Source organism: Oncorhynchus kisutch, linkage group LG11 (assembly GCF_002021735.2).
Source record: "Oncorhynchus kisutch isolate 150728-3 linkage group LG11, Okis_V2, whole genome shotgun sequence".
NCBI classification, from domain to species: Eukaryota; Metazoa; Chordata; class Actinopteri; order Salmoniformes; family Salmonidae; genus Oncorhynchus; species Oncorhynchus kisutch.
The window spans coordinates 20,174,103-20,200,759 of NC_034184.2; the positions used below are offsets into that span (position 1 = coordinate 20,174,103).

Sequence of the window (26,657 nt, forward strand, 5' to 3'; positions counted from 1 at the left end):
ACTCCACGAGGAGACTGCGCGGCAGGCTGACTACCTGTTATGCGAGTGCAGCAAGGAGCCAAGGTAAGTTGCTGGCTACCATTAGACTTATCTTATAAAAAACAATCAATCTTCACATAAACACTAGTTAACTACACATGGTTGATGATATTAGTAGGTTAACTAGCTTGTCCTGCTTTGCATATAATCAATGCAGTGCCTGTTAATTTATCATCTAATCATACCGTACTTCGCCAAACGGGGGATGATTTAACAAAAGCGCATTAGCGAAAAAAGCACAATCGTTGCACGAATGTACCTAACCATAAACATCAATGCCTTTCTTAAAATCAGTACACAGAAGTATATATTTTTAAACCTGCATATTTAGTTAAAGAGATTCATGTTAGCAGGCAATATTATCTAGGGAAATTGTGTCACTTCTCTTGCCTTCATTGCACGCAGAGTCAGGGTATATCCAAAGGTTTGGGCCGCCTGGCTCTTTGCGAACTAATTTGCCAGAATTGTACATGATTATGACATAACGTTGAAGGTTGTGCAATGTAACAGCAATATTTAGACTTAGGGTTGCCGCCTGTTCGATAAAATATGGAACGGTTCCATATTTCACTGAAAGAATAAAAGAATAAAATCCGTTTCCGGATTTGACCATATTAATGACCAACTGTGTCTTTCTGTGTCTTTCTGTGTTTATTATATTATAATTAAGTCTATGATTTGATAGAGCAGTCTGACTGAGTGGTGGTGGGCGGCAGCAGGCTCATAAACATTCATTGAAACAGCACTTTACTGAGTTTGCCAGCAGCTCTTAGCAATGCTTGATCACAGCGCTGTTTATGACTTCAAGCCTATCAACTCCTGAGATTAGGCTGGCAATACTAAAGTGCCTATTAGAACATCCAATAGTCAAAGGTATATGAAATACAAATAGTATAGAGAGAAATAGTCAACGCGTCATAATTCCTATAATAACTACAACCTATAAGTTCTTAACTGGGAATATTGAAGAATATTGAACCACCAGCTTTCATATGTTCTCATGTTCTGAACAAGGAACTTAAACGTTAGCTTTTTTTACATGGCACATATTGCACTTACTTTTTCTCTAACACTGTGTTTTTGCATTATTTAAACCACATTCAGTATGTTTCATTATTTATTTGAGACTAAATAGATTTATTTATGCATTATATTAAGTTAAAATAAAAGTGTTCATTGTTCATTCAGTATTGTTGTAATTGTCATTATTACAAATATATACAGTTGAAGTCGGAAGTTTACATACACTTAGGTTAGAGTCATTAAAACTCGTTTTTCAACAACTCCACAAATTTCTTATTAACAAACTATAGTTTTGGAAAGTCGATTAGGACATCTGCTTTGTGCATGACCCAAGTAATTTTTCCAACAATTGTTTACAGACAGACTATTTCACTTATACTTCACTGTATCACAATTCCAGTGTGTCAGAAGTTTACAAACACTTAAGTTGACTGTGCCTTTAAACAGCTTGGAAAATTCCAGAAAATGTGTCATGGCTTTAGAAGCTTCTGCTAGGCTAATTGACATAATTTGAGTCAATTGGAGGTGTACCTGTGGATGTATTTCAAGGCCTACCTTCAAACTCAGTGCCTCTGCTTGACATCATGGGAAAATCAAAATTAATCAGCCAAGACCTAAAAAAAACCAAATGTAGACCTTTGGTCTGGTTCATCCTTGGGAGCAATTTCCAAATGCCTGAAGGTACCACATTCATCTGTACAAACAATAGTACGCAAGTATAAACACCATGGGACCACGTAGCCGTCATACCGCTCAGGAAGGAGACGTGTTCTGTCTCCTAGAGACGAACGTACTTTGGTGTGAAATGTGCAAATCAATCCCAGAACAACAGCAAAGGACCTTGTGAAGATGCTGGAGGAAACAGGTACAAAAGTATCTATATCCACAGTAAAACGAGTCCTATATCGACATAACCTGAAAGGCCGCTCAGCAAGGAAGAAACCACTGCTCCAAAACCGCCATAAAAAAGCCAGACTACGGTTTGCAACTGCACATGGGGACAAAGATCGTACTTTTTGGAGAAATGTCCTCTGGTCCGATGAAACAAAATAGGACTGTTTGGCCATAATGACCATTGTTATGTTTGGAGGGAAAAGGGGGAGGCTTGCAAGCCGAAAAACACCATCCCAACCAAGCATGGGGGTGGCGGCATCATGTTGTGGAGGTGCACTTCACAAAATAGATGGCACCATGAGGAAGGAAACTGATGTGGATATGTTGAAGCAACATCTCAAGACATCAGTCAGGAAGTTAAAGATTGGTCGCCAATGGGTCTTCCAAATGGACATTGACTCCAAGCATACTTCCCTGACCTCAATCCTATAGAAAATGTGTGGGCAGAACTTAAAAAGCTTGTGCGAGCAAGGAGGCCTACAAGCCTGACACCAGCTCTGTCAGGAGGAATGGGCCAAAATTCGCCCAACTTATTGTGGGAAGCTTGTGGAAGGCTACCCAAAACATTTGACCCAAGTTAAACAATTTAAAGGCAATGCTACCAAATACTACTTGAGTGTATGTAAACTTCTGACCCACTGGGAATGTGATGAAAGAAATAAAAACTGAAATAAGTCATTCTCTCTACTATTATTCTGACATTTCACATTCTTAAAATAAAGTGGTGATATTAACTGACCTAAAACAGGGAATTTTTACTTGGATTAAATGCCAGGAATTGTGAAAAACTGAGTTTAAATGTATTTGGCTCAGGTGTATGTAAACTTCCGACTTCAACTGTGTATATATATATATACAGTGCCTTGCGAAAGTATTCGGCCCCCTTGAACTTTGCGACCTTTTGCCACATTTCAGGCTTCAAACATAAAGATATAAAACTGTATTTTTTTGTGAAGAATCAACAACAAGTGGGACACAATCATGAAGTGGAACGACATTTATTGGATATTTAAAACTTTTTTAACAAATCAAAAACTGAAAAATTGGGCGTGCAAAATTATTCAGCCCCCTTAAGTTAATACTTTGTAGCGCCACCTTTTGCTGCGATTACAGCTGTAAGTCGCTTGGGGTATGTCTCTATCAGTTTTGCACATCGAGAGACCGAATTTTTTTCCCATTCCTCCTTGCAAAACAGCTCGAGCTCAGTGAGGTTGGATGGAGAGCATTTGTGAACAGCAGTTTTCAGTTCTTTCCACAGATTCTCGATTGGATTCAGGTCTGGACTTTGACTTGGCCATTCTAACACCTGGATATGTTTATTTTTGAACCAGTCCATTGTAGATTTTGCTTTATGTTTTGGATCATTGTCTTGTTGGAAGACAAATCTCCGTCCCAGTCTCAGGTCTTTTGCAGACTCCATCAGGTTTTCTTCCAGAATGGTCCTGTATTTGGCTCCATCCATCTTCCCATCAATTTGAACCATCTTCCCTGTCCCTGCTGAAGAAAAGCAGGCCCAAACCATGATGCTGCCACCACCATGTTTGACAGTGGGGATGGTGTGGTCAGGGTGATGAGCTGTGTTGCTTTTTTTGGACGCCAAACATAACGTTTTGCATTGTTGCCAAAAAGTTCAATTTTGGTTTCATCTGACCAGAGCACCTTCTTCCACATGTTTGGTGTGTCTCCCAGGTGGCTTGTGGCAAACTTTAAACGACACTTTTTATGGATATCTTTAAGAAATGGCTTTCTTCTTGCCACTCTTCCATAAAGGCCAGATTTGTGCAATATACGACTGATTGTTGTCCTATGGACAGAGTCTCCCACCTCAGCTGTAGATCTCTGCAGTTCATCCAGAGTGATCATGGGCCTCTTGGCTGCATCTCTGATCAGTCTTCTCCTCGTATGAGCTGAAAGTTTAGAGGGACGGCCAGGTCTTGGTAGATTTGCAGTGGTCTGATACTCCTTCCATTTCATTATTATCGCTTGCACAGTGCTCCTTGGGATGTTTAAAGCTTGGGAAATCTTTTTGTATCCAAATCCGGCTTTAAACTTCTTCACAACAGTATCTCGGACCTGCCTGGTGTGTTCCTTGTTCTTCATGATGCTCTCTGCGCTTTTAACGGACCTCTGAGACTATCACAGTGCAGGTGCATTTATACGGAGACTTCATTACACACAGTTGAATTTTATTTATCATCATTAGTCATTTAGGTCAACATTGGATCATTCAGAGATCCTCACTGAACTTCTGGAGAGAGTTTGCTGCACTGAAATTAAAGGGGCTGAATAATTTTGCACGCCCAATTTTTCATTTTTTGATTTGTTAAAAAAGTTTGAAATATCCAATAAATGTCGTTCCACTTCATGATTGTGTCCCACTTGTTGTTGATTCTTCACAAAAAAATACAGTTTTATATCTTTATGTTTGAAGCCTGAAATGTGGCAAAAGGTCGCAAAGTTCAAGGGGGCCGAATACTTTCGCAAGGCACTGTATATATATATATATATATATATATATACATATATATATTCTTATTTTCAATGGTGGCCTAGGAACAGTGTGTTAACTGTCTTGTTCTGGGGCAGAACGACAGATTTTTACCTTGTCAGCTCCGGGATTTAATCTTGCAACCTTACAGTTAACTAGTCCAACGCTCTAACCACCTGATTACATTGCACTCCACGAGGAGCCTACCTGTTACGCGAATGCAGTAAGAAGCCAAGGTAAGTTGCTAGCTAGCATTAAACTTATCTTATAAAAAACAATCAATCAATCTTAATCACTAGTTAACAACACATGGTTGATGATATTACTAGTTTGTCTAGCGTGTCCTGCTTTTCATATAATCGATGCGGAGCATATTCGCGGAAAAACGACTGTCGTTGCTCCAACGTGTACCTAACCATAAACATCAATGCCTTTCTTTAAATTAATACACAGAAGTATATATTTTTAAACCTGCATATTTAGCTAAAAGAAATCCAGGTTAGCAGGCAATATTAACCAGGTGAAATTGTGTCAATATTAACCAGGTGAAATTGTGGCTCAGTGGTCTAGGGCACTGCATCGCTGGGTTCGATCCCAGGCTCTGTCGAGCCGGCCGCGACCGGGAGGTCCATAGGACGACGTACAATTGGCCTAGCGTCGTCCGGGTTAGGGAGGGTTTGGCCGGTAGGGATATCCTTGTCTCATCGCGCACTAGCGACTCCTGTGGCGGGACGGGCGCAGTGCACGCTAACCAGTTCGCCAGGGGCACGGTGTTTCCTCCGACACATTGGTGCGGCTGGCTTCCGGGTTGGATGTGCGCTGTGTTAAGAAGCAGTGCGGCTTGGTTGGGTTGTGTTTCGGAGGACGCATGGCTTTCGACCTTCGTCTCTCGCGAGCCCGTACGGGAGTTGTAGCGATGAGACAAGATAATAACTACTAACAATTGGATACCACGAAATTGGGGAGAAAAATCATAATCGGTCGACCTCTAAACCAATTTTCAGTTTTTTTAATTTACGGATAGTCAGGGGCACACTCCAACAGTCAGACATCATTTACAAACGATGCATGTATGTTTAATGAGTCAGCCAGATCAGAGGTGTGTGAAATGTAACAAGTGCTTTTCGATGTCAGGGAAAATGTAAGGGGTAAAAAGTACATTATTTTCTTTGGGAATGTTGTGAAGTAAAAGTAAAAGTTGTCAAAAATATAATTAGTAAAGTACAGATACCCCCCAAAAACGACTAAAGTACTTTAAAGTATTTTTATTTAAGTACTTTACACCACTGCATGTTTTAAATAAATAAGCCTTTTGTAACGGCAGATTTCTTCTTTGTCTGAAGAGGAGTAAGGATCGGACCAAGATGCAGCGTGGTAAGTGTTCATGACGATTTATTAAAAACGAACTGAACACTGAAATACAAAACAATAAACGATGTGATGAAAACGAAAACCGAAACAGTACCGTGTGGCGACAAACACTCACACAGAAACAAACACCCACCAACCGTGAAACCCGGGCTACCTAAGTATGATTCTCAATCAGAGACAACTAACGACACCTGCCTCTGATTGAGAACCATACTAGGCTGAACACAAAAACCAACATAGAAAAACAAACATAGACCGCCCACCCCAACTCACACCCTGACCATACTAAATAAAGACAAAACAAAGGAAATAAAGGTCAGAACGTGACAGTACCCCCCCCCCCCCCACCAAAGGTGAGGACTCCGGCCGCAAAACCTGAACCTATAGGGGAGGGCCTGGGTGGGCGTATGTCCGCGGTGGCGGCTCTGGCGTGGGACTTCACCATAGTTTTAGTGCGCCTCATAGCCCGCCTCCGTGGCCTCTTTAGAGCGGTGACCCTCGCCGCCGACCTTGAACTGGGGACCCACGCCACGGGTCCCGAATGGACGGGAGACTCCGGCAGCGCCAGACAGGCGGGAGACTCCGGCAGCTCCGGAGTGAAGGGCAATTCCGGCATCGCCGACTTGACAGGTGTCTCTGGCAGCTCCTGGCCGGCTGACGGCTCTGGCAGCTCCTGGCCGGCTGACGGCTCTGGCAGCACCTGGCCGGCTGACGGCTCTGGCAGCTCCTGGCTGGCTGACGACTCTGGCAGCTCCTGGCTGGCTGACGGCTCTGACAGCTCCTGGCTAACTGACGGCTCTGGCAGCTCCTGGCTGACTGACGGCGCTGGCAGCTCCTGGCTGACTGACGGCTCTGGCAGCTCCTGGCTGACTGACGGCTCTGGCAGCTCCTGGCTGACTGACGGCTCAGGACAGACGGGCGGCTCTAGCAGCTCAGGACAGATGGGAGACTCTAGCAGCTCAGGACAGACGGGAGACTCTAGCAGCTCAGGACAGACGGGAGACTCTAGCAGCTCAGGACAGACGGGAGACTCTGGCAGCGCTGGACAGGCGGGAGCACCTGTAGGCAGAAGATGGAGAAACAGCCTGGTGCGGGGGGCTGCCATCAGAGGGCTGGTGCGTGGAGGTGGCACTGGATAGACTGGACCGTGCAGGCGCACTGGAGCTCTTGAGCACCGAGCCTGCCCAACCTTACCTGGTTGAATGCTCCCGGTAGCCAGGCCAGTGCGGCGAGGTGGAATAGCCCGCACTGGGCTGTGATGGCGAACCGGGGACACCATGCGTAAGGCTGGTGCCATTTACGCCGGCCCGAGGAGACGCACTGGAGACCAGATGCGTAAAGCCGGCTTCATGGCACCTGGCTCGATGCCCACTCTAGCCCGGCCGATACGAGGAGCTGGAATGTACCGCGCCGGGCTATGCACGCACTGGGGAGACTGTGCGCTCCACCACATAACACGGTGCCTGCCTGGTCCCTCTCTCTCCGGTAAGCACAGGAAGTTGGCGCAGGTTTCCTACCTGGCTTCACCACACTCCATGTGGGACCACCCCCAAGACATTTTTGGGGCTGCCTCTCGGACTTCCAGCCTCCTCATACCAGCGCCTCTCTGCCTTCGCTGCCTCCAGCTCTGCCTTGGGACGGCGATATTCCCCTGGCTGTGCCCAGAGTCCTTTACCGTCCATAATCTCCTCCTAAGTCCAGGAGTCTTGTGTTCGCTGCTGCTGCCAGTTACCACGCCGCTTGGTCCTTTTGTGGTGGGTGTTTCTGTAACGGCAGATTTCCTCTTCGTCTGAAGAGGAGTAAGGATCAGACCAAGATGCAGCGTGGTAAGTGTTCATTTATTTATTTTCATTTTACCTTTATTTAACCAGGTAGGCTAGTTGAGAACAAGTTCTCATTTACAACTGCGACCTGGCCAAGATAAAGCATAGCAGTGTGAGCATACAACAAAAGGTTACACATGGAGTAAACAATTAACAAGTCAATAACACAGTAGAAAACGAAGGGGGGGTCTATATACAATGTGTGCAAAAGGCATGAGGAGGTAGGCAAATAATTACAATTTTGCAGATTAACACTGGAGTGATAAAAGATCAGATGAACAAGTGCAGGTAGAGATACTGGTGTGCAAAAGAGCAGAAAAGTTAATAAAATAAAACAGTATGGGGATGAGGTAGGTAAATTGGGTGGGCTATATACCGATGGACTATGTACAGCTGCAGCGATCGGTTACCTGCTCAGATAGCAGATGTTTAAAGTTGGTGAGGGAGATAAAAGTCCTAAGTATGATTCTCAATCAGAGACAACAAACGACACCTGCCTCTGATTGAGAACCATACTAGGCTGAACACAAAAACCAACATAGAAAAACAAACATAGACTGCCCACCCCAACTCACGCCCTGATCATACTAAATAAAGACAAAACAAAGGAAATAAAGGTCAGAACGTGACACCTTTTTAATTTCATTTAAATAAATTCAACATCCTTTCATTCAAATTAACTTCAAATTCTGCTTCCTGTGAGATGTGGCCAATTCAAATTCAATTATGTTTCAAAAATGTAATTGGAAATAAAGAGTATTTCGCTACTCAATTCATAATTGACCCCAACTTCTAAATTGACCCCATCCCTAATGCGTGTGTGTGTGTGTGTGTGTGTGTGTGTGTGTGTGTGTGTGTGTGTGTGTGTGTGTGCTAACGCATTGTCTTGTCTGGCCTTTAGATTTGGTCCAGTTTAAGTGTGAGTGGAACACTGCCCTACATTTGAACTATCCTGTCGCTGTAGAAGCATGAAATCATCATACATGAAAGGCTGGCTTATATGACACACCTCATTCATACTGCCGTTAAGAAAATATGATAACCTTTGGTTGGGTTTAATATTATGGGTTGTCCTATAGCAGTTGGTGAGACCGTATCCACATTTACAGAGTGAGTCATATGGAGGAGGAATTTGGTTAGTATTCAGATGGAATAGAATAGAAGTTCTCTGTTCCAATGATTGAAACCAATGCCAGTAGAGTTTTTCAGACAATCAATCTATACTTCTGTTCACTACTTCTCCCACTCTACTGGAGGACAGATTCACACTGTGATGTGTGTGTGTGCACATTCTTGTGCACGGTCCAGTGAGGGAGAGAGAGAGGCCAGTGGGCCAGGCAGAATGGTCCCTGCCGAACATAAGGCTGGGTTTGGGCTCAGTGAGGCTGGAGCTGGGGTCTGAGAGCAGGTCTAGCAGAGAAGTCAATGCCCAGAGAGAGAGAGGCTTTAGACGAGGTGGGAGAGCCTGCAAACGACCCTGGAACTGGAGCTGGGGGGTAGAAAGTAGGACTGGGTGTAGGACAGTGAAGGTGGGACTGGAATGGAGGAATACGGATAACGTGACTAAAATGATTGGCTAAAGGAAGACTGAGAGGAGAAGGCATGGGGCAAGTACTGTCGTTCACCAGACACTTGCACCCAATACCTGTAGATAAGGCTATGGGGCAAGTGGCAATGTGTTTTTGGGGTAAGTCAACTATTCGGACACTCAGCCTAGTCAAAGATCTGTATGGGCTTTAGCCAATCAGTTCCTCTGACTATTCGTATGTACAGTCACATCCCAGATTATTGGCATCCTTGATGAAGATGAGGGGAAAAGACTGTATAAATATATATATATATTTTTAAACATTATATTATTTTATACAATTTCTCAGCTAAAGAGATTTTGTTTAACAACAAAATAACAATAACAAAACAAGATAGGTGTCAATGATTGGATACCCTGTTTTCAATACTAGGGCACTCTCCTCCTACACTGAGCCTTTTTCTAAAATGTTTTATGAGATTGGAGAACACATTGGGAGGGATATTAAACCATTCCTCCAAACAGAATCTTTCCAGAACAAAACAGCCCCATAACGTCAAAGACCACTAGGCTATGCACCAATGGTCACCAACCGGTTGATCTCGATTTCTAGTCGATCACCAAACGTTTTTGTAAAAAAAAACAACGACAAAGCCTCGCTTTCCTATTTTATTCGCTTCGTGCTGTTGGTGGTAGGTGCACCTGATTCAGCAGTCATAGCACCTATAGGCCTAACGCTGGCCAATAAGATAGCTCAGATCATCCTGTTTGCACAGTTTCCTCGAGCCATAGACGGTAAAAAGAAGCCTCAAACGCACAGCAAAGGTGATACTGTGAGATTTCAATTATTTTAAAACCATGACTAGAGACTCGATGAATACAGCTGCTGTTTTTATGGATAAGTTCATGTTTCATTTGTTATTCAGCACTGTCAACACTAACACTTTTATAAGCCATATAATGCACTGTCTTCCTACTTCCACTCATGCTACAACCAGCACTGCAGCTGCAATGAATGAGCACAGTGTTCCGATAAGCTAGCGTTATTATTAGTAGCAACTGTATTTTTTTATATCGAGAAATATTTCACATTCTCTGGTCATAGAAGTAACAACTTGAATTGGTGCATGAGGCAGAAATAATGCTGTGCGACATTGGAGTTCGCCATCAGCTGAAAGACTGTGTCCCCTTTTCTCAGCGGAGGGAGGGAGAGAGGAGGGAGGGTGAGTCTGGTTAGAGGCAGCATCAACACTGCTCCCTCCCTGCCCTCAGACTGACCATCAGATGCAAGCCATTAGTCCAGGAAAAATGTAATACAAAAATATTATGCTCACTCAGCTGTGCCTCACAAGCAACAAACTCAGCAAAAAAAGAAACGTCCCCTTTTCAGGACCCTGTCTTTCAAAGATAATTCGTAAAAATTCAAATAACTTCACAGATCTTCATTGTAAAGGGTTTATACACTGTTTCCCATGCTTGTTCAATGAACCATAAACAATTAATGAACATGTATATAATATAATTTCTAAATGGTCTGAGCATAACAACATTGGTAGAGCAATTCATGCATAGCCAAGTTTCAATGTGTTGGGCCTATAGCCTACTGCACAAACCTCATTGATACAGAACTGCTTTTAATCGGTTAATGTTGCACATGCTTACTTTAGTCATGTTTAGATCTCAGCTTGCATTTTGACTCAAAAAGTGATCTTGACTCAGAAAAGGTTGGTGACCACTGCTATACACTAAGTGTACAAAATATTAAAAACACCTGCACTTTCCATGACATAGACTCACCAGTTGAAAGCTATGATCCCTTATTGATGTTACTTGTAAAATCCACTTTAATCAGTGTAGATGAAGGGGAGGAGACAGGTTAATCCTTAAGAGTCTATTGACGAACCCGTGAGTCAATCTAAGTAACATAATACAAAAATCTCCATAAAAATCCTTCAGTTTAAGCTAGAGAAATCCGTTTTTTTTGCATGGGCTCAATCCACATCTGCCTATGTGGAGCTACAGCGGTGTTTGTCAGATCATCCCGAAAATCGGTCATCGGTTTGGCCTACAAACTATTATGAAGGGGAGACTCACAAACACAATGTTGTTCTCTGTTATGCTCTACGACCCCCCACAAGTGTCACAGGACTCATCTGAAGAAATCTATATATTTCCTGAGCTTTCTTTTATCTCCTAAATATAGGACAGACACTTCAAAATCTTATTCCTTATGATAAAATGTTATACTGTATTTTTTGCAATTTATGAATGTGTTATTCAATGCATTTCTATGGGCTATAGTAGTAAATATATTTTTTGATACCTAAAGGGGTCGTAACATTCTAAATCAAATAGCTAAATGTTCCATGGTCTGACCATCTTAAAACTATTCGATATGTTAGCTTCGTAGCCGCCCCACCCCCACGCTCAACAGTTTCCCATGTGTATCAAGAATGGTCCACCACCCAAATGACATCCAACCCAATTGGACACAACTGTTGGAAGCATTGGAGTCAACATGGGCCAACATCCCTGTGGAACGTTTTCAACACCTTGCAGAGTCCAAGGCCCAACGAATTGAGGCTGTTCAGAGTGCAAAAGGGGTGTGTGACTCAATATTAGGAAGGTATTCTTAATGTTTTGTACACTCAGCATCTGCATTCTTCTTGAATGAGAAAGTTACAGACGCACAAATAGTATACCGCCAAGACATACTAACCTCTCACCATTACATTAAAATGGCATCTTTAACTTTCTCACTCATCATTATTTACGAGTCATTCAGGAGTGTTTAGAAACATGCTCTATTCTTATTTAAAAATAAAAGTGACTCCACTTTTTTGCTCATCTTTATCAAGGGCACCAATACTTTTTGATTTTACTTTATATTTGTTTGCAATTGTAGCGGATAAAAACACCAGAGAGGTGAGATCTGGAGCCAGACTAAAAGCCAAGTAAGAAGGTTGAATTGGTGTGTTTCATTCTCATAGGGAATTACTGAGATTTAATTTTTCAGCTGGCAAATTTCTGTCATAATACCATATGAAATCGAAGAGAGAGAGAGTTTGGGGAGCATCCTCCAATGATTCTGACTTGTTATTTCAGGAACGAGTGATGAAGAAAAAGCGAAAAAAGAGAAACGTGAGCAGAGACCTTTCCATGATGGAAGCTCACTAAGGCATTCTGTTGAAAAGACAAATATGTCCTTATGTTGTTTTTCCCTCCCTCCTTTTGTTTTTCAGAGTTGCTGAGTTCAACAAAGAGGCTGAACATCAACTATCAGGACTCAGATGGGTAAGACATTAGTGTGTGCATGCGTTAGGGTTGGGTGGTATCCAGATTTTCATAACTTTATACCGTTCCTGTACCATACCAGGGTATTCATTATTACCGACAGTGCACACAAGGGGCACTATTTTCTTTCTTTTTTAGCCACTTGATTCTTTTTTTTGTTAGCCACTTAGCTATTAAGTTAACAAACCAAATGTATAGCTGGAACCCTGAGCTGGGGATAAAATGACCTGCCGTATATTTCAAAATACCCCAGTATACGATATACCACCCAAGCCTAGCAAGCATTAGTCTTTGTTTACTGAGGTGCATGAGTCACTTAGATGGACTTGTGGTTTTTCCTCTCTGAACACTTTCTTTGCTCAGAGGAATGCAATCAATGTTTGTATAGCAAGACTCACTCAATAACATTTAGTTTGATTGACATGGTCATTATCGCTAATGTGACTATTGAAAGTACATACCTGGTGTGGCCTGTGGTCGGTTATTTAATCTGTATGTTGTGTCGATGTAGATTTACTCACCACCCAGTCACACCTGTACACAGACAGACCAGACTGTGTGTGGGTGTGTATTTGTTTAAGAGAGAGGGGGATGTGATATATGATAGTGGTGCTGAGGGACTGAAAGGAAGAAATGAGAGGTGAGCTAACAGTGACCAGTCACCATGAGTCAACACTCAGTCAGCAGAGGGGGGGGGGGGGGGGGGAGTGTAAAGGAGGCAATGAGAGAGATGGAAGGATGGAGAAAGAGAGAGAGATAAGCTTAGTATCAGTGAAAGTCTAAATTGATACCTTTCCTTTGTGTATTCCAGTGGTGGAAAAAGTACCCAATTGTCGTACTTGAGTTAAAGTAAAGATACCTTAACAGAAAAGGACTCAAGTAAAAGTGAAAGTTGGAGTGAGAGATACACAAGGTTGTAAAGAAATAAATCAAGGAGTGAAAACAGACAGATAAGACATAGTTGGATAGATGGATGGATGTGTATCTGACTAAATACCCGGCAGGTCAAAACAGTGCACCTTCAAGTCTGGAAATCAGCAGTCAGATACTGATACACACACTCAGGCTTCATCCTAAATGGTTCCCTATGTAGGGTCCTATTTTTCACCAGGACCCCTAGGGGAATAGGATGCCATTTGGGATGCAGCCTTACACACTCAGACCTTACATGACTGGATCCCATTCCCAACCATCGTCACAGATTCACAGGATATAGTTTTTTAAGTGGATATGAAATACTCAGAGCTTGTGTGCGTGGTCTTCTGTAGCTCAGTTGGCAGAGCATGGCACTTGCAATGCCAGAATAGTGGGGTTTGATTCCCGGGACCACCTGTACGTAAAATGTATGACTGTAAATCGCTTTGCATAAAAGCATCTTCTAATGACTTGTATTTTAGAAGGACAGCTCTGAGTGAGTGCTTTATTACTGTCCTTGATACTCCAGGTATTCAGTGAACCAGCACTGAACCCAGTCCCCTGACACACACACACATACCTATGCACAAGCACATTTCATAGTACTCTCCCATACTTGAGTTTAAATACTAAAAACCAAATACATTTTCCTCCCAGCTTATTGATACTAAATTGATAGGGATGTTGTGATTCTTGGGTGGCATCTTAAATAGCACCCTATTACCTGAATAGAGCACTACATTTGACCAGGGCCCACATAGGGAATAGGTTGCCATTTGGGACGCACATTGGTCAGAGTTTGTACCCTGTATAGATGGCTATGTTTGGACCCAGGTCCTTGGTTTAAGGTTGGAGCTGGAACAGTGGAGGTGTCTGTGTTCCATGGCTGGCAGTAATTCAACAGTCGACTGTTGTCTAGAACACCCTGCTCTCCAGGAATGAAGGGCCCAAATTTATGCATTTAATTTGTCCCTTGTGGGATATACTGCCCCCTGACACACACACACAAACAAACACACATGCACACACACACCATCCTGCCATCGTCTGCTAGTGTGTTCTGATGAAGGCTCACCTCCTGTAAAGTCATCAGGTAGATTTATAGTCTCTCTGTCCAGACTATGGCAGACTCATTTCACCCTGGAAAACCTCCACAACTACCTACGATGGGAAGGACTCCTTACACCAGGCACTGTTGGACAGTACTGGAAATGTAGAGTCTGTTTGGAGTATGGAGGCTGCACACGCTTCCAGAATATTTCTAGACAATTACTGTAGTAGTAACAACAGAGTAGATGGAACAATATTAATGCTCCATCTCTCTCTCTCTCTCTCTCTCTCTCTGTCCCCCACCTCTCTTTATCTCTCTCTCTTCCCCAGGTTTTCAGCGTTACACCATGCAGCTCTAACGGGCACCACTGAACTGCTGTCTCTACTACTGGAGGCTCAAGCCACTGTGGACATCAAAGACACCAATGGTGAGAAGTTATAAGCTCTTATAAGTGGGTATAAACACTTATGAACAGTTATTAACAGGTAATACAACAGCACAAGTCATTAAAGGGGCAATCTGGGATTCGAAAACACTCCAAAGCGGTCACTCTGCCACTTGTTTTGGCAAACAGAACAAAAGCCAGTCCTGGATTACACCTTACATTGTTTGGCTCCTTCATGAGCTTTCATGGGATTCTTGTTGGACTCCCCTCTGTCTATCTCTTTTCAACGCTATCTTTTCCTAACTAACCTTCTCTTGTTCTATTTTTACTCTTTTTATCCCTCTCTCTTCTTCCATCTCCTCTCTGCCTCCCTCCCTCCCTACCTCTCTCTCTCTCCCTCCCTACTTCTGTCTCTCTCTGTCTCTGTCTCTCTCTCTCTAGGTATGCGTCCGCTCCACTATGCAGCGTGGCAGGGTAAAGCTGACTCTGTGTTGCTGCTACTAAGAGCTGGAGCATCAGTTAACACACCGTCACAAGACGGACAGATACCTCTACACCTGTCTGCACAGTATGGACACTACCAGGTGGTGAGTACACACAATGAACACACAAACGCAGACAGACACATGCACGCACACACACACACACACACAATTGACCCTTATCAACTCAGCGACATGGTTCAATATTTGGAAGGATTGCAGACTGGTAAGAGGCCTCACCACACACACCTTCACTCAGTATCAGTGTGTATATAGTGTTTTCAGGTGTGACAGTGTGACACAGATTGTGTACGTTAGGTGTCAGGGTGAGTGAATGGAGAGGGCTCTATAGTAACTACATGACATGATCAGGTCAGCAGTGGGTTCCCTGGGTGACATATTGAGACTAATGGGAGGAAGGAGGAATATGTGTATTGGGTGTCTTTAATACACAAGTAGGGAGTCTACCTGAGAGGTGTGTTCACACACACACCAACACGCACCCACACACATACACACACACACGAAACGCACAAACATACACACAGCAGCATAACTGGTCATGGAGACTACTGAGGTATGGTATTGTATTGTATTGCATTGTGTGTGGACAAAGCAGGAACATTAACAAAGCCAGAGGTATTTCTCTGTAATGGATAGGGTCGCAAAATTACAGGAATTTTCTATAAAAGTCTTGGTTGGAGGAATCTGGATTTCCTGCTTATTCCCTCCTGATTCCGGGAATCCTCCAACCGGGATTTCAGGAAAACCAGGGAATTTACTGACCCTAGTAATGGAAGCCCTGACTACTTCTTTAGCCCTGAGCTAAGATCCTGATGCCTCTCTCTGCTTGCTGTGGTGATGAAATGTCAGAATGCTATGTTTATTTACCTCTGTCTACCTACCTCTCTCTCTCTCTCTCTCTCTCTCTCTCTCTCTCTCTCTCTCTCTCTCTCTCTCTCTCCTCTCTCTCTCTCTCTCTCTCTCTCTCTCTCTCTCTCTCTCTCTCTCTCTCTCTCTCTCTCTCTCTCTCTCCTCTCTCTCTCTCTCTCTCTCTCTCTCTCTCTCTCTCTCTCTCTCTCTCTCTCTCTCTCTCTCTCTCTCTCTCTCTCTCTCTCTCTCTCTCTCTCTCTCTCTCTCTCTCTCTCTCTCTCTCTCTCTCTCTTCCCCACTCTCTCCATCAGTCTGAGATGTTACTCCAGCACCAGTCTAATCCATGTCTGTTGAACAAAGCCAACAAGACCCCTCTGGATCTGGCCTGCGAGTTTGGCAGACTCAAGGTGAGTGTGTTTGTGTATTTTATGGTAAGCATATGTGTGTGTGGCAGAGGAGGCTGGTGGGTAGTAATGTAGGAGGACGGGCTCATTGCAATGGATGGAATGGATAGTATGGAACGGTATCAAACACACCTAACTCATGGTTTTCATGTGTTTGATAATGTTCAATTAATTTGATTCCAGCTATTACAATGAGCCCATCCTCCTACATCTCCACCCACCCGCCTCCACTAAAGGGCATATTTTCATATATGCTAGTTACAGTTTTTCTCAATCGCGTACAAGCACTTTTTGGATCTGTTGAAACGTATCTATAGCAGAACAGCAATGATCAAATGTTCAAATACATTTACAGAACTTCAGATCCTTTTCTTGCCCTTGTATCTGACTTGCATATCTTAGACCACATTTTGCAAAACATTAAATACAAATGTCACCAGTGACTACAAAATGCACTGTTAAGTGTTATGTTCACAGAATATTAACACGTTATTTTCATCAGAAGAGAAATGTGTGCAGTAGTATTCACTGTTTCCGGCAATCAGTAAATACTACTGCATGAAATTCTAAAGCATCCCATCAGTATCATACCAAGTACAATTTATTTTAATTGTATTTTTATTTCACCTTTATTTAACCAGGTAGGCTAGTTGAGAACAAGTTCTCATTTACAACTGCGACCTAGCCAAGATAGAGCAAAGCAGTGCGACACGAATAACCCAGAGTTACACATGGGATAAACAAACGTACAGTCAATAACACAATAGAAAAGTCTATATACAGCGTGTGCAAATGTAGTAAGATTAGGGAGGTAAGGCAATGAATATGCCATAGTGGCGAAATAATTACAATTTAGCAATTAAACACTGGAGTGATAGATGTGCAGAAATGAATGTGCAAGTAGAGATACTGGGGTGCAAAGGAGCAAACAAAGAATAACAATATGGGGATGAGGTAGTTGGGTGGGCTATTTACAGATGTGCTATGTACAAGTGCAATGATCGGTAAGCTGCTCTGACAGCTGATGCTTAAAGTTAGTGAGGGAGATATAAGTCTCCAGCTTCAGTGATTTTTGCAATTCGTTCCTGTCATTGGCAGCAGAGAACTGGAAGGAAAGGCGGCCAAAGTAGAAGTTGGCTTTGGGGGTGACCAGTGAAATATACCTGCTGGAGCACGTGCTTCGGGTGGGCGCTGCTATGGTGACCAGTGAGCTGAGATAAGGTGGGGCTTTACATAGCAGAGACTTGTAGATAACCTGTAGCCAGTGGGTTTGGCAACGAAAATGAAGTGAGGTCCAGCCAACGAGAGCGTACAGGTCACAGTGGTAGGTAGTATATGGGGCTTTGGTGACAAAACGGATGGCACTGTCATAGACTGCATGAGTGTTGGAGGCTATTTTCCTATTTTGTAGACATCGCCGAAGTCAAGGATCGGTAGAATAGTCAGTTTTACGAGGGTATGTTTGGCAGCATGAGTGAAGGATGCTTTGTTGCAAAATAGGAAGCCAATTCTAGATTTCATTTTGGATTGGAGATGCTTAACCTCTCTGGGATATGTGGGATGCTAGCGTGCCACCTGGCCAAAAGCCAGTGAAAATGCAGAGAGCCAAATTCAAATAAATTACTATAAAAATCAAACTTTCATGAAATCACACATGTAAGATAGCAAATTAAAGCTACACTTGTTGTGAATCCAGCCAACATGTCAGATTTCAAAAAGGCTCTTCGGCGAAAGCAAACGATGCTATTATCTGAGGATAGCACCTCCGTAAACAAAGAGAGAAAGCATATTTCAACCCTGCGACACAAAACACAGAAATAAAAATATAATTCATGCCTTACCTTTGACAAGCTTCTTTTGTTGGCACTCCAATATGTCCCATAAACATCACAAATTGTCCTTTTGTTCGATTAATTCCGTCGATATATATCCAAAATGTCCATTTATTTGGCTCGTTTGATCCAGAAAAACACCGGTTCCAACTTGAGCAACGTGACTACAAAATATCTCAAAAGTTACCTGTAAACTTTGCCAAAACATTTCAAACTACTTTTGTAATACAACTTTAGGTATTTTTTAACGTAAATAATCGATAAAATTGAAGAAGGGATGATCTGTGTTCAATACAGGAGTAAAACAAACTGTAGCATGCTTTCTGGTCATGCACCTCTATCGAACAGTACACTTCAAGTGACCCTCGTTCAAGATGGCCGTACTTCTTCATACTTCAGGTCCCTTAGAAATCTGGATTCCCATTGAAATCCCATTGAAAAGAGAGTGACCTAAAAAAAAAAAATCTGTCCTCTGGGTTTTGCTAAATAAGTTCTGTTATATTCACAGACATGATTCAAACAGTTTTAGAAACTTCAGTGTTTTCCATCCAAATCTACTAATAATATGCATATCTTATCTTCTGGGGATGAGTAGCAGGCAGTTGATTTTGGGCATGCATTTCATTCATCCGGACGTCAAAATACTGCCCCGTCACCAAGAAGTTAATGTGAGTCTGGAAGGAGAGTTTACAGTCTAACCAGACATCTAGGTATTTGTAGTTGTCCACATATTCTATGTCAATACCGTCCAGAGTAGTGATGCTAGACAAGCGGGTGCAGGCAGTGATCAGTTGAAGAGCATGTATTTAGTTTTGCTTGCATTTTAGAGCTGTTGGAGGCCACGGAAGGAGTGTTGTATGGCGTTGAAGCTTGTCTGGAGGTTAGTTAACACAGTGTCCAAAGAAGAGCCAGATGTATACAGAATGGTGTCATCTGTGTAGAGGTGGAGCAGAGAATCACCAACATCATTGATGTATACAGAGAAAAGAGTCGGCCCGAGAATTGCAGCCTGTGGCACCCCCATAGAGACTGCCAGAGGTCCGGACAACAGGCCCTCCAATTTGACACACTGAACTCTATCTGAGAAGTAGTTGATGAACCAACTAAAGCCAAGTTAACAAACAGATCACCAACCATTTCGAATCCCACCGTACCTTCGTACCTTCACCTTGAGCGTGGCTGAGGTGCACCCATGACCAGCTCGGAAAAAAGATTGCATAGCGGAGAAGGTACGGTGGGATTCGAAATGGTCAGTGATCTGTTTGTTAACTTGGCTTTTGAAGACTTTAGATAGGCAGGGTAGGATAGATATAGGTCTGTAACAGTTTGGGTCTAGAGTGTCACCCCCTTTGAAGAGGGGGATGACCGCGGCATCTTTCCAATCTTTAGGGATCTCAGACGATACGAAAGAGAGGTTGAACAGGCTAGTAATAGGGGTTGCAACAATTGCGTTGGAAAGTTTTAGAAAGAGAGGGTCCAGATTGTCTAGCCCAGCTGATTTGTAGGGATCCAGATATTGCAGCTCTTTCAGAACATCAGCTGTCTGGATTTGGGTGAAGTAGAAATGGGGGAGGCTTTGGCAAGTTGATGTGGGGGTGCAGAGCTGTTGACCGGGTTAGGGGTAGCCAGGAAAGATCTCTAGGCAATGGGGACTGTCTAAATGTTTCAGATTTTTTACAATAGTCCGGACATGCAGAGATGCAGAGAATAAAATTGGTTTCTTTTATGTAACTTTGGTTTACTTCTAAGTCATCATCTTCAACATTCCATTACAGAGCTTTGGTGTGGATTGAGGCCTATACATTCATGTCAGTTGTGTTCCTCCATTGTATTCACCTTTCCTTATTTCTGTTGTGGATAGTGTCTCCTTGTGCCAATGGAATGTCTACAAAATGATGAGCAAACCAGCCTTTGTATTGAATACATGGAATTGGATTGTGATTAATGAATCCTAAATGAACCCTGCTCACAATGTGCTTATTTTTTTATTGGAATAATATTTGATTGGATGTGTATTAAATTTGTTTAGTGAGATATGCAAAAAAGGAGAGTAATTTCCCATAATTCTGCAGCTTTGGATAGATGTACTTCCAATTTTGATCATCATGATTTGGTGACCGCTTAGAAAATGTATTGATCTACTGGGTAAAAGTAGATTTAAAAAAATAAATAAAAGGTTGCGTTAATCTTTTGGCAGGCAGTTGTATTCTTTTGATGAATCTATTATGACGGTATAATATAGTTGTGATGAATCTATTATGACGGTATAATATAGTTGTGATGCATCTATTATGACGGTATAATATAGTTTTGATGAATCTATTATGACGGTATAATATAGTTGTGATGCATCTATTATGACGGTATAATATAGTTTTGATGAATCTATTATGACGGTATAATATAGTTGTGATGCATCTATTATGACGGTATAATATAGTTGTGATGCATCTATTATGACGGTATAATATAGTTGTGATGCATCTATTATGACGGTATAATATAGTTGTGATGAATCTATTATGACGGTATAATATAGTTTTGATGAATCTATTATGACGGTATAATATAGTTGTGATGCATCTATTATGACGGTATAATATAGTTGTGATGCATCTATTATGACGGTATAATATAGTTGTGATGCATCTATTATGACGGTATAATATAGTTGTGATGAATCTATTATGACGGTATAATATAGTTTTGATGAATCTATTATGACGGTATAATATAGTTGTGATGCATCTATTATGACGGTATAATATAGTTTTGATGAATCTATTGGATTCAGGTCTGGGGAACGGGCGGGCCAGTCCATAGCATCAATGCCTTCCTCTTGCAGGAACTGCTGACACACTCCAGCCACATGAGGTCTAGCATTGTCTTGCATTAGGAGGAACCCAGGGCCAACCGCACCAGCATATGGTCTCATCTCGGTACCTAATGGCAGTCAGGCTACCTCTGGCAAGCACATGGAGGGCTGTGCGGCCCCCCAAATAAATGCCACCCCACACCATGACTGACCCACCACCAAACCTGTCATGCTGGAGGATGTTGCAGGCAGCAGAACGTTCTCCACGGCATCTCCAGACTCTGTCACGTCTGTCACATGTGCTCAGTGTGAACCTGCTTTCATCTGTGAAGAGCACAGGGCGCCAGTGGCGAATTTGCCAATCTTGGTGTTCTCTGGCAAATGCCAAACGTCCTGCACGGTGTTGGGCTGTAAGCACAACCCCCACCTGTGGACGTCGGGCCCTCATACCACCCTCATGGAGTCTGTTTCTGACCGTTTGAGCAGACACATGCACATTTGTGGCCTGCTGGAGGTCATTTTGCAGGGCTCTGGCAGTGCTCCTCCTGCTCCTTGCACAAAGGCGGAGGTAGCAGTCCTGCTGCTGGGTTGTTGCCCTCCTACGGCCTCCTCCACGTCTCCTGATGTACTGGCCTGTCTCCTGGTAGCGCCTCCATGCTCTGGACACTACGCTGACAGACACAGCAAACCTTCTTGCCACAGCTCGCATTGATGTGCCATCCTGGATGAGCTGCACTACCTGAGCCACTTATGTGGGTTGTAGACTCCGTCTCATGCTACCACTAGAGTGAAAGCACCGCCAGCATTCAAAAGTGACCAAAACATCAGCCAGGAAGCATAGGAACTGAGAAGTGGTCTGTGGTCACCACCTTCAGAACCACTCCTTTATTGGGGGTGTCTTGCTAATTTCCTATAATTTCCACCTGTTGTCTATTCCATTTGCACAACAGCATGTGAAATGTATTGTCAATCAGTGTTGCTTCCTAAGTGGACAGTTTGATTTCACAGAAGTGTGATTGACTTGGAGTTACATTGTGTTGTTTAAGTGTTCCCTTTATTTTTTGAGCAGTGTATATGCCACAATACCTCCCTGTTTAACCCACACTTAACACGCACATCCCATAGACATTACAATGATCAAATGCCAGTGTAAGTGGTGATAGTGTGTGTGTATTTGTCCATGTCTCACAGAGGGTGTGTGATGGATAGAGGGTGTGTGATGGATAGAGGGGGTAGAGGGGGTAGAGGGATAGAGGGGGTAGAGGGATAGAGGGTGTGTGATGGATAGAGGGGGTAGAGGGATAGAGGGTGTGTGATGATAGAGGGGGTAGAGGGATAGAGGGTGTGTGATGGATAGAGGGGGTAGAGGGATAGAGGGTATGTGATGGATAGAGGTGGTAGAGGGATAGAGGGTGTGTGATGGATAGAGGGGGTAGAGGGATAGAGGGTGTGTGATGGATAGAGGGGGTAGGCCAATGTCAAACATCTCACATAGCTTAGATGAATTACCAGCTAAAATGAACTAGCAGCTAAAATAAGCCTGTTTCAGCTAAAGGGAAATGGGTTTCGGTTCTGCTCCCTGGACAGGCACACACAAACGCGCATACACGCACGCACATACACACTCTCTCACACAAACACACACACACCGATGCATGCACACAGGCGTACACACACACACACACACACGAGTGAGAGAGATTTTGCAGTGCAGTATGTTTCTCTGTCACAGTTGTGATGAAATGTATAGCTGTCCCTGTTTTTTAGGTTTAGCCAAAGTTGAATTTACACACACAGGCACGCACGCACGCAAGACAGAAAGACACGTCAGTAATCTTCTGGCCCTGTGAATAGCATAACAACAGGCTTTAGGCTGTAACGCTGAGTCAGTTAAGGTCTTTATTACTGTAGTCTCTCTATCTTTTCCCCCTTTCCCTCTCCTTCTCCCCCTCTCAGTAAGCGTCTTTGTTACGGTAATAGGGGTATCTTTAGACACCCAGCGCATGGACAGTTGCTAGGCAGGTTTTATGTGCACTTAGGTGGCCCCATAAAATGTACATGTATGGAATACACAAGTGGTGTAAAGTATTTAAGTAAAAATACTTTAAAGTACTACTTAAGTCGTTTTGTGGGGGTATCTGTACTTTACTAATGATATTTTTGACAACTTTTACTTTTACTTCACAACATTCCTTAAGAAAACAATGTCCATTTTACTCCATACATCCCTGATAACCAAAAGTACTCGTTACATTTCGAATGCTTAGCAGGACAGGCAAATGGTCCAGTTCACACACTTATCAAGAGAACCTCCCTGGTCACCCCTACTGCCTCTGATCTGATGGACTCACTTAACACACGCTTCGTTTGGGAATGAAGACTGAGTGTTGGAATGTGCCCCTCGCTATCCGTAAATTTAAATAACAAGGAATTTGTGCAGTTCTTAATATAAAGAATGTGAAATTATTTATACTTTTACTTTTGATACTTAAGTATATAAACTCAGCAAAAAAAGAAACGTCCCCTCACTGTCAACTGTGTTTCTTTTTAGCAAACTTAACATGTGTAAATATTTGTATGAACATAACAAGATTCAACAACTGAGACATAAACTGAACAAGTTCCACAGACATGTGACTAACAGAAATTGAATAATGTGTCCCTGAACAAAGGGGGGGGGCAAAATCAAAAGTAACAGTCAGTATCTGGTGTGGCCACCAGCTGTACTGCAGTGCATCTCCTTCTCATGGACTGCACCAGATTTGCCAATTCTTGCTGTGAGATGCTACTCCACTCTTCCACCAAGGCACCTGCAAGTTCCCGGACATTCTGGGGGGAAGGGCCATAGCCCTCACCCTCCGATCCAACAGGAGACGGACTCTCCACCTCCAAATCCATCCCGCTCCAGAGTACAGGCCTCGGTGTAACGCTCATTCCTTCGATGATAAACGCAAATCCGACCATCACCCCTGGTGAGACAAACCCGCGACTTGTCAGTGAAGAGCACTTTTTGCCAGTCCTGTCTGGTCCAGCGACGATGGGTTTGTGCCCATAGGCAACGCTGTTGCCGGTGATGTCTGGTGAGGACCTGCCTTACAACAGGCCTACAAGCCCTCAGTCCAGCCTCTCTCAGCCTATTGCGGACAGTCTGAGCACTGATGGAGGGATTGTGCGTTCCTGGTGTAACTCCGGCAGTTGTTGTTGCCATCCTGTACCTGTCCTGCAGGTGTGATGTTTGGATGTACCGATCCTGTGCAGGTGTTGTTACACATGGTCTGCCACTGCGAGGACGATCAGCTGTCCGTCCTGTCTCCCAGTAGCGCTGTCTTAGGTGTCTCACAGTACGGACATGGCAATTTATTGCCCTGGCCAAATCTGCAGTCCTCATACCTCCTTGCAGCATGCCTAAGGCACGTTCACACAGATGAGCAGGGACACTGGGCATCTTCGTTTTGGTGTTTTTCAGAGTCAGTAGAAACGCCTGGGAAATGGTTTATGGTTCATTATAAAAGCATGGGAAACAGTGTTTAAGCCCTTTACAATGAAGATCTGTAAAGTTATTTGGATTTTTACGAATTATCTTTGAAAGACAGGGTCCTGAAAAAGAGACATTTCTTTTTTTGCTGAGTTTATTAGCAGTTATATGTACTTTGTCATATGTTATTTTATGACAATTGGGTACTTTTTCCACCACTGGAATACACAAATGAAAGGTATCCATTTAGACTTTCACTGATACTAAACTTATCTCTCTCTCTTTCTCCATCCTTCCATCTCTCTCTTTGGCTCCTTTACACTTCACCTCTTCTATAACTCTACAATCTTCTCTCTCTCTCTTTGTCTCTCTCTCTCTCCCTTTCTCTCTCTCTGTCTTTCTGTCTCGCTCCATCTCTCTTTGTCTCACTCTGTCTGTCTGTCTCTCTCCCTCATTCTCTTTCTCTCAGGTGGCTCAGTTGTTATTGAGCAGTAACATGGTGGTAGCTCTGTTGGAGGGGGAGGGTCTAGACTTTACCTCCTCCAACACACCTCTTCACCTGGCCGCTCGCAATGGACACAAAGACATCATCAGGTGAGAGGAGTAGCTGTCCTTGACCGTGTGTGTGTGTGCATGTGTGTGTTGACATTGCGTAAGTGGGATATCCACCCTCGAACCCCATAACCTCCAGGGTCTCTTACATGCTGTTAATGATTCCCTTCCTACTTAAATCACCACATTCCCAGGAGGTTATGGGGTTCCCTCCATCCGTGTTACACATTCTGCTGCTGTACAATTTTACTCCCATATTAGATATGGAGAAAAGAGAGAGAGGGGTGGGTGGCAGAGAGACAAAAAAGAAAGAGAGAGAGAGAGAGAGAAAGAAAGAGAGTCATATATATATAGAGAGAGAGACAGAAAAAAGTATTTAATAAGAATATTTCATTCATTCAGATCTAGGATGTGTTATTTTAGTGTTCCCTTTATTTTTTTGAGCAGTGTATATATGAGAGAGAGAGAAAGACATATAGAGAGAGACAGAGTAGGAGGAAATTAAATAAATAATGGCCCTGGAATCCCAGGCCAACCCAAAGGAGTCCCGCCAGGCAAAAACTGGTTGAATCAATGTTGTTTCCACGTAATTTCAACCAAAACATTGTATTTGATTTGCAAAAAGTCATCAACTTAATGGAATTTTGCTTTTATTTCTACCAACTTTTAACCTCAATCCAACGATAGGGTGAAATTGTTGGTTAATTTCACGTTAGTTGACAACTCAGCCAAACGTAAATCTCAACTTAATGTTGAACTGACATCTGTGCCCAGTGGGGTGTCTCTTTTCCACTATTGACTTGAGCTTGGTCAAAAGGTTCATGTTTGTAAAACCTGTCACTGTATTCCCTTTAGGCACTGGTCAAAAGTAGTTCATTATATAGGGACTAGGGTGCCATTTTGGATGCACACTTCTGCACCTTCTCTACTACATTTGTGAGACTTTAGTTCCTCATACAGATTCCTCCCACTTTAAGTTGTGTGGGTTGCTTATTTTTGTGAATGGAGGGATGGAAGATCTTAGAAAAGAGTCAGTTTGCAGTCTCTTTTCAGCTTCTCTTTTACTTCAGCCCAATGTGATTATTATACTGATTATTATACTCTTATAAAGATGTTGGTTAACCAGCTCTCCTCCTCTTTACTCCTTTCTTCATTCCTCCTCTTCTTCCATCTCCTCACTCCTTTTCTCCTCCACTCTTTTTCCCACTGCTTCCTACTTCTCACCTCCGCTCTTCCCTCTCCTCCTCCTCTTTCTCTCTCCTCTTCTTCTATCCTTCCTCTCTTATTTTTCCCTCCTCTCCTCTCCTGTCCTCCTCTCCTCTCCTCTCCTCCTCTACCCTCCTCTACTCCTCTCCTCTACCCTCCTCTCCTCTACCCTCTCCTCCTCTACCCTCCTCTACTCTACCCTCCTCT

At 43.1% G+C, this 26,657-nt stretch overlaps 1 protein-coding gene across 4 annotated transcripts in view; it reads left to right on the plus strand.

Annotated features, from left to right (window-relative positions):
* The window catches only part of LOC109899913 (caskin-2), an 80,087-nt gene that overhangs the window by 28,545 nt on the left and 24,885 nt on the right, over positions 1–26,657 (plus strand). For all 4 annotated transcript variants that reach the window (XM_031835420.1, XM_020495543.2, XM_031835422.1 and 1 more), the window contains 5 exons: positions 12,409–12,460; positions 14,756–14,853; positions 15,253–15,398; positions 16,478–16,573; positions 25,162–25,286. In XM_031835420.1, the coding sequence (XP_031691280.1) occupies positions 12,409–12,460; positions 14,756–14,853; positions 15,253–15,398; positions 16,478–16,573; positions 25,162–25,286 (517 nt within the window). The remainder of the gene's footprint in view (positions 1–12,408; positions 12,461–14,755; positions 14,854–15,252; positions 15,399–16,477; positions 16,574–25,161; positions 25,287–26,657) is intronic.